Source organism: Phocoena sinus, chromosome 17 (genome assembly GCF_008692025.1).
Source record: "Phocoena sinus isolate mPhoSin1 chromosome 17, mPhoSin1.pri, whole genome shotgun sequence".
In the NCBI taxonomy this organism is placed as follows: domain Eukaryota; kingdom Metazoa; phylum Chordata; class Mammalia; order Artiodactyla; family Phocoenidae; genus Phocoena; species Phocoena sinus.
Genome location: NC_045779.1, coordinates 48,526,019 through 48,540,599, shown reverse-complemented (window position 1 = coordinate 48,540,599; position 14,581 = coordinate 48,526,019). Strand labels below are relative to the sequence as shown.

The 14,581-nt window shown below is 35.0% G+C and overlaps 1 protein-coding gene across 1 annotated transcript in view; it reads right to left on the bottom strand.

Annotated features, from left to right (window-relative positions):
- Positions 1 to 14,581, bottom strand: part of ZFPM2 (zinc finger protein, FOG family member 2) — a 466,557-nt gene that overhangs the window by 330,937 nt on the left and 121,039 nt on the right. Inside the window, exon 3 of the mRNA XM_032610608.1 lies at positions 8,873 to 8,974. Within this exon, the coding sequence (XP_032466499.1) occupies positions 8,873 to 8,974 (102 nt within the window). The remainder of the gene's footprint in view (positions 1 to 8,872; positions 8,975 to 14,581) is intronic.

Sequence of the window (14,581 nt, the reverse complement as noted above, 5' to 3'; positions counted from 1 at the left end):
ATAGTTTCAAACCACTTCTACTTCTAGTGTATGTCACTGTGTTGGTCTTGACTTATCCTTCTGAACCCCATTAAGTCCCTTTCTGAATCAGACAAAAGAGAAGCAAATAATTACATGGTTTAGGTTTTCTTTCTTTCAACATCTCAGATCAGGCACATATTTAGGTATCTTTTCCAGGTTTAATGCTGAGTCAAGGAAAACAACGAATGCCAAAAATTCTTGTGCCAAAAGAAGTACCTAAAGCATACTTTCTTATGAAGGAGGTTACAAAGGGGCTAGCAAGGGTTTTTCTTATATCCTACTGACAAGTGTCTTCCTGAAGTGTCCTGTTGAGAAGAATTCTAAGCTGAATTATGGCTCAGGAGGAAAGAGCACAGTAGAAGTCCTATTATTGGACAAAATGGGGTGAGCAGTTCATCAAAATAGCCAAACCATGGAATGATTTTTAAAATAATAATAGAAGCATTATATTTTAACTTATGCTATACAAAAGCACATTTAATAATTAAACATTTGATGTAGGGCCTAGACCTTTTATCGGCCTATGAGCCCACTGTTGGTCCTCCAATTTCATAAACAACATTCAAATGCTTCATCTAAAATTTCTAGTTTGTTTCATTAGAGTGAGGATGTAAAAGCACTTGCAAAGCCATCTAAGGGCAGATTCTTTCAATATGTTTATGATTTTCTCCCTGATTTGCTGCAGTTATTTTGTCCATACCTACATTTTTTAGTTATTGCTCTTTATCCAGTCTTTGGAAGGTTTCAATATTGTTGCCCTAGAAACAATGTATTTTTTTTTGCAAATATACGAGTGGTTTAGACAATATTTAAAATCAACTAAAAATTACAGTAAGATATATAGTTGGAAAGCATATAAGGGACTGCCCACATGATTCTTTTCTAGCTCCTGGCCTCTGTATTGGTTTTCTAGGACTGCTGTACCAAAGTACCATAAACTGGGTGGCTTAAATAACATAAATGTATTGTCTCACAATTCTGGAGTCTACAAGTCCAAGATCAGGTTCAGCAGGATTGATTCCTTCTGGGAATCAGAAGGATTCAAGGGAAGGATTTCTGAGAGAATCTGTTCCATACCTCTTACCTAGCTTCTGGTGGTTTCCCAGTAATCTTTGGCCTTCCTTGACTTCTAAGAGCATCATCTCAATCTCCTCCTTCATCTTCACAGTATGTTCTCCCTATGTATGCGGTCTGTCTCCAAATTTCCCCTTCTTATGAGGGTACCAGCCATGTTGGATGAAGGGCCCACCCTAATGAGTATGACCTCGTCTTAACTAGTTACATCTGCAATGACCCTATTTCCAAATAACATCACATTCTGAGGTACTGAAATTTAAGACTTCAGCATACGAGTTGTGAGGGGACCCGACTTAACCCACAACAGCCTCAATCAGTAAGTTTCAGAGAAAGGGTGCAAATTTTAGTTTAATTAAGGGAGCTTCTACTGTAAAAGGTTAATTAATGAATTTTGCCATGGGAACAGCATGTGGGATAGGAAAGTATGTGCTGTCATATATTTTTCTGGGATCATGATGTATTTATAAAACTTGACATTGTATTTTATTTTCCAGCAATCTGTTTGAGGAAAAGGTCACTGCAAAGCAAGGTCCAAAAAAAAAAAAAAAAAATTAATCTCAATTCATTATTCTTTAGCTTGAATTTATCAATTAAACTTGTGCAAACAAATTAGGTATTTGCAAGTTCTACAAGCCATTATCTAAATATCCTTAATTCCCATTCTTGTACAACTGAAGAAATAATAATAATAAGAAATTTGTATATTTTACACAGTTCTTATAACTCAAAGACATCTATTTCCAAACAATAATCGTAAGTCCTTTGCCTTCAACCTACCTCTTTTTTTGGGTTAGGTTTATGTGTGCCCTAATTCTATATCAGAGTGCAAACTGGAGTAAAGGAATAAGATAAAGAGAACTATTTTTTACTGTGTTTATGTGGCATCCTGTTCTACAGAGAGTAAGGCTTTCATCTTTTAATCCGATATCCACTTAACTACAGTACAGAAGATTTATTTTGACCCCCTCTTGTTTCAGAAGGGGCTCAAAAGTCTGTAGCAATTTTTGACACTTTGTTATAATGTTTTTCTGAACCCCACCACATACAGACACACACACACACACACACACACACACACACACACACACACACACACTCTCCTCCCCGCCTCATTTTCATATGGACAAAAAGCGTTGGGATAAAATGATGGTTCATTATAGTGGTACAGAGCTCTTATCTTCATCCGGCAAGAGTCATTTCCTTCCAAAGATTGAAATGCAAATGTGAAAATTAATGATAACTGCATTATCTGATAGCAGAGATAATACCAATTCACTGTCAGAGTAATACACAGTCATTCTACGATTTCCTCTGCTTCTCACAATATTCTTCTTACTGTCAGACTATATCTGTGGTTAACTATGTTTCATAGGTTTCTGTTAATTTACTTCAAATGGCATTTCCCAGATCTTATATCTACCACATTTTCCCAATCAAAAAGGAAACGAAATCAGAACTGTAATCTCCAAGCCCTTCTTTGGACCAGTAAAGGGAAAAATACCCTGTATCATTAGTGTGTGCTTCTCTCTCACAGTGGTCTCCCAGCTGCCATTCCACTTTATATAAAACACTCCCCATCTCCTCAGTTTAATTTCAGGCACAGAGCAGAACTAGCCTGATCATCTGCGTGGATCCACAACGCTGAACAGCACCTGAATGAGGTGACTTCTTTATAGATTTCTTGAAACATTTTTAGTCCAGATGCAACAGGTACACACATCTGATTTTATGCTAGACATTTATTCTTGAAAATTTATTTACATTAAAATTTCTTTTACTGAATTATGTTTTAAATCCAGTTGAATAGAACATAGTTAATGTAGCCCTGTGATGATTTCTACATAGCGAAATCATTTTACAAAGTTGATTCACTATACAAATGTGGGCTTATCATCTGTAAGGCATTATAATGGCTTCTAAGGCACAATTGCCAAAATGATGCTAAAAGTAATATTAAGAGCCATTTATTGAGCACTTATGAAGTTTTGATCTCCATGTTTTACATAAAAAATCTCACTAATGAGGTGGTTATCATAATTAGCCCCATTTTATAAATAAGGAAACTGAGCCCTTGGAGAGTTAGTAACTTACCCAAAGTCATACAGTTGATAAGTGGCAGGGCCAATATATAAACAGAAGTATTGCTGGCCTTCTCTACCCATTACCTCAAAATAATTTATCTCTGATGGTAAATCAGATTTCCATTTATCAACCTAGGAGGAAGGTGTGCTGTTCCATAGTGTATAACACAAAAATTATTCCTAATTTCATTCTATTAATTCCTCGAATCATCGATACAAGGTCTGATTTTCTACTTCATTTTTACTGAAATGGCCCAAATGCTTTACATATAAATACCAAAATCTATTTAAATAAAAGTACATGATTATCTGGAAAAGTTCGTGTCAAAGAATCTAAATGACTGCTTGCTCAAAATTTTATATCTGTGCATATTTGTATTAATACACATTATTGGGGGCTACACATACTTATCTGCACAATTTGAGTAACATGATATGTTCCTTTAGTAGAGCTCCTAGAAATGTCAATTAAAGCGGCTATAAGGCTGTTGGTAGATTCATTCAATATTAGACCAGGGAAAACAAATTATTCATTATTCCCATGTGCAAAAAGAAGTAACATGTTTTTAATAACATAAGCCAGAGAGTTGGCATTCCTAGAGTTGACGTTTATGAGATGTGACTTTTAAGGTACTCATTTCATAGTGGTGGATGACGAATTTATAATGATTTAACAGTATTCTCTTCCCTAAGTCTCCTTCTAAATAAATACACAAGTCAGCACTCCAGAATTTGGCGATGGATTGAGGTTCTAAAGATTTTCTTAAAGAGATGTAAGCATTGTTTTCAGAATAAGGACACATTCCAACTGTTGGCCAATGTGAGAGGTCCTAGGGTAAAGGGAGGCCACTAACATCTAGCAAATCCCACACTCACCCCGGCTCTGTGCTAGGTATCATATATATCATCTCTTTCAAGTTTCATCCTCATAACCATGTTTCAAAGTACTTATTATTCTTCCCATTTTGAAGATAAGGAAACTGAGGTCCTGGCTGTTTAATATGCCCAAGGCCACAAGGCCATAAGTGTAAGCATGGCTCTAAAATTTGTGCATTTTCTTCTGTAGTCTAGACCAATTCTCTACTTTCTAGGTTGACATGCTTAATTATTGCATCCTACCTAACTACACTACATGAATAATTAAAGAAGGTTAAAGGAGAGAAATGGTATCAAAAAGAGACAGTGTGGACAGCAGTCAGATTGGCCATCATTAAAATGTCTACAAATAACAAACGCTGGAGAGGGTGTGTAGAAAAGAGAACCCTCCTGCACTGTTGGTGGGAATGTAAGTTGGTGCAGCCACTGTGGAAAACAGTATGGAGTTTCCACAAAAAACTAAAAATAGGGTTGCCAAATGATCTGGCAATCCCACTCCTAGACAAAACTATAATTCAAAAAGATATATGCATCCCTATGTTCACAGCAGCACTATTTATAATAGCCAAGACACGGAAACAACCTAAATGTCCATCAACAGATGAATGGATAAAGAAGACATGGTACATATACACAATGGAATACTACTCAGCCCCCCAAAAGAACAAAAAAAATGCCATTTGCAGCATCATGGATGTAACTAGAGATTATCATACTAAGTGAAGTAAGGCAGAAAGAGAAAGACAGATACCATATGATATCACTTATATGTGGAATGTAAAATGTGACACAAATGAACTTATCTATAAAACAGAAACAGACTCACAGACATAAAGAACAGACTTATGGGTTGCCAAGGGGGAGGTGGGGTGGGAGAGGGATGAAATGGGAGGTTGCAGTTAGCAGATGCAAACTATTATATATTGAATGGATAAACAACAAGGTCCTACTGTATAGCACATGGAACTATATTCAATATCCTGTGATAAACCAGAATGGACAAGAATATGAAAAAAGAATATGTGTGTGTATATATATATATATACATAGAGAAAGAGAGAGAGAGAGAGATAAATAGATAGATATAGATAATAGAATCACTTTGCTGCACAGCAGAAATTAACACAACATTGTAAATCAACTATACTTCAATAAAAAAAGAGAGACTGTGGCCAGCATTGTATTACATCTTTGGACTTTTCCCTAGCACTTTTCACAGTTATTAGTGTACAATGACTATTTCTTAAATAGTTAAATGTATGAGAATATTGGCAAACTGAATTACTGGAGGGCGATAAAAGAAAAAGCATTTACTTAAAAAGAAGACAGAAATGATATAAGTGAGGTATAGGCAAATACAGAGGGAAAGGAAGAACAGTGGATAACAAGTATCATATGAATTAGATTCCAAGCAAAGTAATGTCAAGGTAATTTTCTTAAGAGCAAGAAAGAAGAATCAGACTTGAAAATTGATATGTGAAATACTGAAATAATGAGGTAATGACTTTTACACTGGCCTGAACTTTACTAGCTTACTGTGAGTCTAGCACTCCACTCAAATGGTGAAAGACTCATTAGAAATTGAAGATTATTCAAACAAGTCACAAATATTTAAACATTAAAGAATTTCATCATTAGAAATGTTTAAAAATGTTAAGACAATTTTCCTAAAGATTGTTTAGGTTCCACCTAATCATAAGAGTTAACAAAGGTACGAGCAATTATTAAATGTGCCTTTTAAATGTATAACAAATAAGGAAAAAAAATTGCTCTGGGGAATCTGCATTTGATAAAAATAGAACACTTCACAGAGGAGTTGATTCATTATCGAACTGAGCTATCAAGAAAAGTTGTGGAGTCGTCTCCAATCAAACTTTAAAAATAAGATAAATCCTGATCTATCTTAAACGATGTTAGCTCTATGCCTCAAATTCTTTAGATAATTTCCTTGTCCTTTGGTTCTGTTCTATTTTTAGAGACAACTCTCTATCTTAGGGTGACTATCAGGACTGGGTGGGAGGACCTTAAAGTTAGGAGACCTTGAAATCACACCTGGCTCATTGCCTCATGTCTTAACCAATAATTTGTGGCTAAATTCAAAACTAGATGCTTGGGCTTCCCTGGTGGCTCAGTGGTTGGGAGTCCGCCTGCCGATGCAGGGAACACGGGTTCGTGCCCCGGTCCGGGAAGATCCCACATGCCGCGGAGCGGCTGGGCCTGTGAGCCATGGCTGCTGAGCCTGCGCCTCCGGAGCCTGTGCTCCGCAACGGGAGAGGCCACAACAGTGAGAGGTCCACGCACCGCAAAAAAAAAACCTAGATGCTCCGTATTATAAAAGTTTACCCTTGTTGTAACAGATGTACTACTGTGCTTTAAAAAAGGCAGAAAAGAATTTTTAAAGGTTCTGCTTCAAGTCGCAACAATTTCAAAGCCATAATAATGGTCATTAGCATTTTATGTTCAAGATTTAATTATCACAAAAGCCCTAAGAGGCATTAATATTACTTTCCACATTTTACAAATGAGAATAACAGCACAGAGAGATTAAGCAACTTGCAAAAATTCATCCAGCAAGTAAGCAGCAAATCCAGAATTCGAACCTAAAACTTTAGAATCCAGAGTTCATTTTCTAAGATGCTTGGAAACTGTCACTAAAACCCGAGAAATATCCTCTTCTTAATACAGTTGTAAAATACCAATACTTTTTTTGAATAAAAAAATTTGGGTAAAAATATTGATATAATCACTATTCGTGCGATAGCAAAAATTCAAAAACATCCTGTATACTTTCTCTGACTGAAGGAAAGCAATGAATATTCTACCTTAAAAGATAAATATCCAACAGGTAACCTTTTGTTATGAGTCAACTTCATTAATCAGGGGATGTCAAAATAATAAATCCCCCTTTATTTTGCAAAACATCTGTAGGGAAAAAATGTGTTATCGATTTTACAATATACAAAGGATGAATTTCCTCCAGGCATACCTGCTTATAGGCATACATTTTTTCCTTTAAAGTTTTTATACATTCATTTGTGCTACAGAAAGAGTATATACATTTTCACTGATATCAACTGAATAAAATGTTTACTAAATCAGATATGTTAAGTAAATTTAACTCAAAAGTGAAAAATCTTATCCTGAATGGACAGCATCATGCTTTATCCTTATGCCTCTCTCTCTCTCTCTCTCTCTCTCTCTCTCTCTCTCTCTCTCTCTCTCTCGCTCTCTCTCGCTCTCACTCTCGCTCTCTCGCTCTCGCTCTCTCTCTCTTGCTCTCTTTTAGCTAACACATAACTTTATTTCTGGAAAAGCTTCCTGAAAAAGGAAGCACTGGGTATGCAGTATGTGTTTAGAAATTCACCACCCCCTGAATTTGCTTACTTACTCACAAGTCGCTGGGAGCACTGTGGGTCCCAGGTTTGAGCAAAGAGGAAAACCAGCCGCCTCCAAGTCTGCCCCTCTGAGTGAATCCAGAATGTACCCTTTGCAAGTAGGCATATCAAAAGGCCATCTAATCTAATTTCAATGTAAAAACTCTTCTACACAGCATATCCGTACTTAATTCTATGAATAAATAACCATACAACATAAAGTTCACCCACTTCTTTAAGTTAAATGTAATCCCCAAGAAAAAATAAATTTTTCCGAAGTTTTTTTTCTTATTTTTTTAATCAAGAGAATTCTTCCCTTCATTAAGACAGAAACATTATGCAATAAGGTGAAAATGCCAGATGTCCACATTTTCTTTCAAACTCTTAAAATGTGGTATATGGTACTTTAATTATAATATGTTTTGATCCCAAATCTTGGGCAACATTATGCTATAGTATACAGAATACAAACATCTGTGTGTATCACGAATAACATTAGAAATGACATCATAATAATCAGATATACTGTATCTTCATTTTTATTTGCGTTATATTTTCCAGCTGCTGGTTTCAGAAAATTACCACTGGAGTTCCTCTCTTCTTCACGCACAGCAGAGAGCAATTTGCAAAGTCATGCAAGGGTGAAAATGTGATTGAAATATAGGGATCTTTCTTAATGAAAAATGTTACTGCTTTGGAAATCATGGCTAAAACTATTTCAAAACTCACTTATATCCTTAAGCCCTGTGACATAACAGTCTCCATTTATAAATATACCATCAATTGTAAATTAGTTGGCACCAAATATAAAGGTTTTTAGCCACAGAGTTCTTATGAACTGTACATATTTATATAAAATTGTGTTGGTCTTTTGGAGTATTTTAACAGTTTCTGTTTTTCTTGAAATGATTAAATATCAATGAACTTTAAAATCAAATTTAATTTTCATTCATAACAGTAAAAATATTACCAAAACCTTGAATCAAAGTGGGGCATCTGTTAATGTTTTCTAAACACACACTGGGATTCAATCTATGACTTACAACATGACAATACTAAAAGTATTTCTTTGGAGTATTTGTTACTTGTTTGAAGCTTTAAAAGTATGCCCAATTTGAATGTGGATACAGCACAAAGATCTCTGTTCAAAGAAGAAACAAGTAGAATTAACTAAATTCCTACATGAGTATGAAAGAAAACAAAGATGAAAAACTTCAAGCAGTGATAACACTTTGGTTTTTATAGTTTATTTATCAAAGATAAAAATCCTCTTTAAATAATGATATTTATTCAGCCTACCGTGTAACCAACATACACACAAATATTTTTTTTAAATCAAAAGTGAGAGTGTAAGAGTTTTATAATTTAATTAAAATTTAAGGAAAAAAAAGTGAATTCCTCATAGTAGCAACAGATGATTGAATTTTAAATTTTTTGTCCTACCTGGTCCATCCCAGTCGTCTATCTCAACTCCAGGTTGCCCCGGTTTCTCTGACTGTGTGTCCCCATCTGATTCTGCTGTCTCCTGGACTCCTTCATCATCAACTAGAAAATACCAACACGCAAAGAGGAAGGGACATGATTAAAGCCCTCTATTTGAAATTCAAATCCTCCTAGAGGGATGTCCATAGCATATGTCTAATTACATATTTGTTACAAATATTGTCATTATATTGACATAGGTCTACAATTAATCATTTTGATAACTACTGTGGCTTTATAATAAAGAAAATCAACATTTGTCATAAATAAATAAACTGCTATAAACATTAAAAACATCTCCATAAAATTTTTCATTTGGAATTATTAATGTTAACAGAAGAAGAAAATAAAAAGCAGTATGTAATTATTGTAGTGCTTTCAATACAGAAAACCGTAACATGCTTATTTTCAAATTATATTTTTATAAAGGTAATATGCAGCAGAAAAGAAATACCATAGGAAAAGGCATATTTATGTTTGGGTTGAATTTAGGTTATTTTGAAGAAGACTTTCTTTTTCCCCAGCATTAAGCGTGCTAAAACTTGTTTGTATTTATTTTTTAAATGGGTATAAAAAGGTCATAATTGAATTACTGTCATATAAGATGAGCCAGTGACACAAGTCTTCACAGTGCAAGAAGCTATAAACCTATACTTGTTCTTGAAGAAGCATAGCTAGTTTGCACAAAATCATGCCTTCATTTTCACATAAGAAAAACAATGTAATATATTTTGAGCAAAAGTATATTTATGGCAAAGAAGGAGAAATATCTTAACATGCAATCACATTTTAAAAGTTAAGAGTCTAATTTGTAGGTACCTTCATTTTAAGTGATAATGTAACAAGGTACTGCTGCTTTTTAAAGGAAAGTAATTGACTTTAATGCAGTGCACACAAATATATTAATCATTCCTACTTATAAAAGATAACAGAAATCAGAAAACAGAATGACAAGAAAATGTGATGACAGAAATGAAAAGAATGTATACTAAAAACAGGGCAACTAAACCTTTAATCTAACAATGCTAAATTTTTAAAGTTAAATCGCTTGCACTCTAAAGTATTTAATAACTATTTTCCACATAGTTGTTAAATCTCTAATAGTACTTAAATCTTTATATTATTATACAAAAAATACATTGAATTCTTAAAATCTTTCAAAGTAACCTAGAAAATACAAAATTTTCAGGAAACAATTACTACAATGACATTAGTGTGATGTTGATATGAGTTCTGAAGTTTAAACTTCATAAATTTTACATTCATTTCTATATATAGCTTCACAAAATGAATCACTGTAAAAAGTGGAATAAAAGTAAAGAGAGAGAATGTAGAAACCCAGTGACAGCTCTGTTGAACTTAGTTTCCTTCACGGAGGAGTACTGGCTCCTACACATACCCCACAGCACCGAACCCCATGTCTGGAATTGGAGGCTCTTTGAAAATTGAGTTATCTCTTCCTTTCTGGATTATCAAAATGAACAGCAATGAAATTCTCTCCAGAAAAGGTTTATTAAGCATTTACCAGGTTTAAGGGACTGTAGTAGGTATAGTAGCATATATATGGAAAAATACCTTTTTGAGAGTAGTATAAAACTCATTAAAGAGAGTTCACAAATAACGAGAATGCAAGACAAGGTCCAAGAACCATAAGAAAGGTACAAAGGCTCAGTAATAAGATAAGAGTTTGAATCTTCTGTGCTCCTTTTTTGTAGGTCACATAGAACACAGACGCATGAACCAGTTATCTTCGGAGATCAGGGTTAAGAGATCTCTCACTTTTCAGATACAGATAGGGCTAGTTCTTAGCCTGCACACACGAGTGGGCTCTATGGCCTTGCAGTATATTGAAAGAATACAAGAAACTTGAAAACTTTCTCACCAACTGAGCCAATGTTACTTAATACAATATCAGTGTACCACCTAACCTTCTTGAGTGCTACCAGGGATGTCTGACCCTTTTAGAGTAATATATACTGACTTTACCAACACTTTATTTTTCCTGGGGACTAGAATCCACACTAGAATCTACCACATAGATGAGTGACCTTTTGCTTGCATTTCCACAGACTGAATGAAGGTTTAACTCTAGGCACGAATGCAGGGGAGTTTACAAAGGAAAATGCATGGGGAGTTTACAAAGGAAAGAGAGTAGAAAGAAAAGAGTACAGCATGGGACCTATAATTTTTAAACAACATCCATGCCTTCCAAGCACTTTTCTTGTGTCTTGTGAGTCTTGAAACATAGGGATGTGAGCATCAGAGAGGATGCTGGAGACCATCTAACCCAAATTAGACAAAATTTACCAACCAGGAAATTGATGCACCGATAGGGTCAGTAACTTATCTAGGGTCTTATAGTTAACAACGTTTATTTCTACATAAGGCATCTCCCCCAAGCCTTTTCATGCTTCAGCAATAAATGCCTCCCAGTCATTCCAGGGGTTACAGACTGCTTTAGGCGGCTCTCCTTTCCCTAACAAGCAAAAGAGTAGGCATATGAGGGAGCATGGAGAGGCACCATAGAGACCACCAAAATCAGCAGTTTGTACAAGGTTAGGAATTAAATTTGAGTCTGTTTTCAGTTAGCATTCTTTCCAAAACATCCTTTCTTGCTTCCCCTCTCTACCCCACCAGTTGAAGAGAGAACCAACCACGCACACCTGAAACAGTTGAATAATAGTCACGGAGCAATGCATAAACAAGCAAGCATGAGACAATGCTGTTAAAAAATCACACATCCAAGGGCCCAGAGAACAGAGAGTAAAATTCTGGCCAGAACTACTTGGAGAAGTTAAGTTTCATATTCAGGTATTAATTGTATCATCCTATGTTCGCACAGAGAGGTAAATCTTCCTGACCTTTACTATTACATTTTAATTTGCTGGAAATACACTGTACCGTGCACAATTCAAACAATAATTAACACTTACAAGGCATATTTTTGAAGATACAATGAAATATATGAAAAAGAAAAAAATACTTTCTCTTAAGGACCGTATAATCTAGTTAAGGAGACAGCCCACATGCATAAGAGAGGTAACCACTGATAAAACAATCAGGAATGTCCATGAATAATTCCGAATGAGATCACATAAGATATGGAAATTCAGAGACCAAAAGCATAAAATGACATTGACCATGGAGAACCTTATAATTATTTTTGGAGTTCTACCTTCATATTGAAGACAGGGAGAAGCATTAGAGGTAGTACAGTGGGGAACTGATGAGATCATGTGACGCAAATAAAGGAATGAACATATATTTATTGAGTTTCTATGAACATACCTTGCCAGACCTCTGGTCTTTGAGTTTTCCCTCACTCAATCCATAACAACACTCTGACTCACGTCTCAGACATTCTTCACCCCAATTTTCACGAGACTAGAATTAAGTCTACTCTAAAATATTTTCTTAGGCAAATTACACATTTGGAAGGAAAAGTATTCAGAAATACAGTGAGAAACAAGTGCGTCTGGAAGAATACACCGCAAAGTAATCAAAACACGTAGAAGTTAGAAGAATTTACTTACATCTATGAATGTCTGTCTTTATTGAATGGAAGTGATATAAAGCATCCTTTATTAACTGATTAAAATACTACTTTTGAGTTCCTGGGCACTAGGAATACAAAACAAAGATGGTTCCTTCTCTCATAAAACTTATAGATTAGGACAGAGACCAATCAATGGACTGGAACCCCATGTGACGAATGCTTTCATGGGAGCAGTCCATGATGTGACACGAGCATACAGGCATGACACTTAATGAAAACTTGGTGTCATGGAAGCTTTCTGGAGGAAGAAGCCAATAAAATACCTGAAATTTTGGAAGCATAATCTCAGATGAATCTGAACTCCGTAGGTTTAATGTTCTCAGCCTCCATAATTGAAAACCATTTTTCAGATTAAAAATGAGAACCATCTCCCCAAAGGAAAAGTTTACAGTAATTAAGTTACTGCACAGGAAGAATGACAACTTGAAGGTGGTGAAAGTAAAGACATTTCAATGGTGCAAGAACAGGATCCAGACAAAGTTTTAAGATGCCAAGAAGAAATAGTTCAAGAAATACTCCTGCTATTTGACAGTTAACTGAATGAAGTCTCTTCCTTCATTTAGTATGGGACAAATTTACCCATGATCATTTTCATCCAGTAACTACTAGGAAAAGAAAACGGCAGGATGACGACAAATCCCAGCAGATGTTTGACGCACACGGAAATTTAGTAAATTACTCAAACTGAACTAGTAATTTCATATAATAAAATACCTTCATTAAATGTCACTTAACTGCCAAACCAGAACTGTAGAGCTTAGATTTCAACTTGTGCCAACATCTGGAGCAATACTCAGTATTGATAAACCTGATTCATGGAACAATTTGCTTTAATTTGTTTCATTATGCAGCACATATAATTAGAAAACTACTGAAAATAAATATTGCAGAGTACTGAGTTAAAGGAGCACCGTAAAGATAGTTGATTGTACACGATTAACAGCTCTAAAGAAATTACATTTTGCAAGTATTTTAAACCATTTATGAAACTGCATAAATGTGCAATATATATCGCATTAATAAAAATAAATCCTGAGAGGGAAGAATAAAGTCGTTGGCTGATTAAACTGTGTTTTCTTAAAGAAAGAAAGCAAAAAAGGGAAAGATGCCCAAAAGCATAAGAACGTCATATGAAATGATATACTTGGGTGTAGAAAACAAAACGGGTCAGAATTGAATTTATATTCATCTCAGCATCTGCTACGTGCCAAATACTGAAATCAGAAAGATGAATAAAGCAGACAGCATGTCACAAAGCTCAGATTCTACAGTAAACCTAAACATGGCTACCATTTCTTGAGCACCACTCAGCGCTAGCTAAGTGCTTCTCGAACATCACATTAACGACTCTGCCATGCATTATTATCCCTATATTTCAGAAGAGTAAACCAATAGGCAGATATGTGAGAAGATGCCTAAGCACATTGCTAGTAAGGGGCAGAGCCCAGAACTGATTCCAAGTCAGTCCAACTCCAAAGACCGTACTCCAAACCCATTAGAATATTATAGTCGAAGTCTACTGGATGTCAAACAATAAAGACAGCAGGATGGGATCAGATAGCTGCTTTTTCCTCATCATATATAAACCTTGTTTCTTCATTATTTTTTTTAGGTGTACTATTTTACTCGGAACTTGGTAAAATCAAACTACATACAGATGCTTAATCAATAAGCATTGCTCACTGTGCAGTTAGAAAATTAGATTTTGGTTTCATTCTTTTAAACGTAACCTATTGCAATATCATTACAGTTACTAATTAATTGCTTTCAGAACTATTTCATAACTAAAATATGTCACGTTTTTCAACTTCCAGACCCTTCATCATCTAAGTTTATTTCAGGAAACTAGCTTTCATTTTTATGGTAATGTTTTCACCTAATTCATTTTTAATCTTTTTACTAATGAAAAATGAAATGATTAAAAAATAACTTAATCGAATATGAAATCTCCAAATTACTGTTAAGAAACAGCATTTTCCCCTTACAATAGAGACTTGCTTCTTTCCTATCAATATATTTATTCTCATGGAAAATTCATAAATAGAACTTTATTTTGATATTAACCCAACTCCAGCCTCTTCTTGATTTGAATGGAAATGACTTCATTGACCATC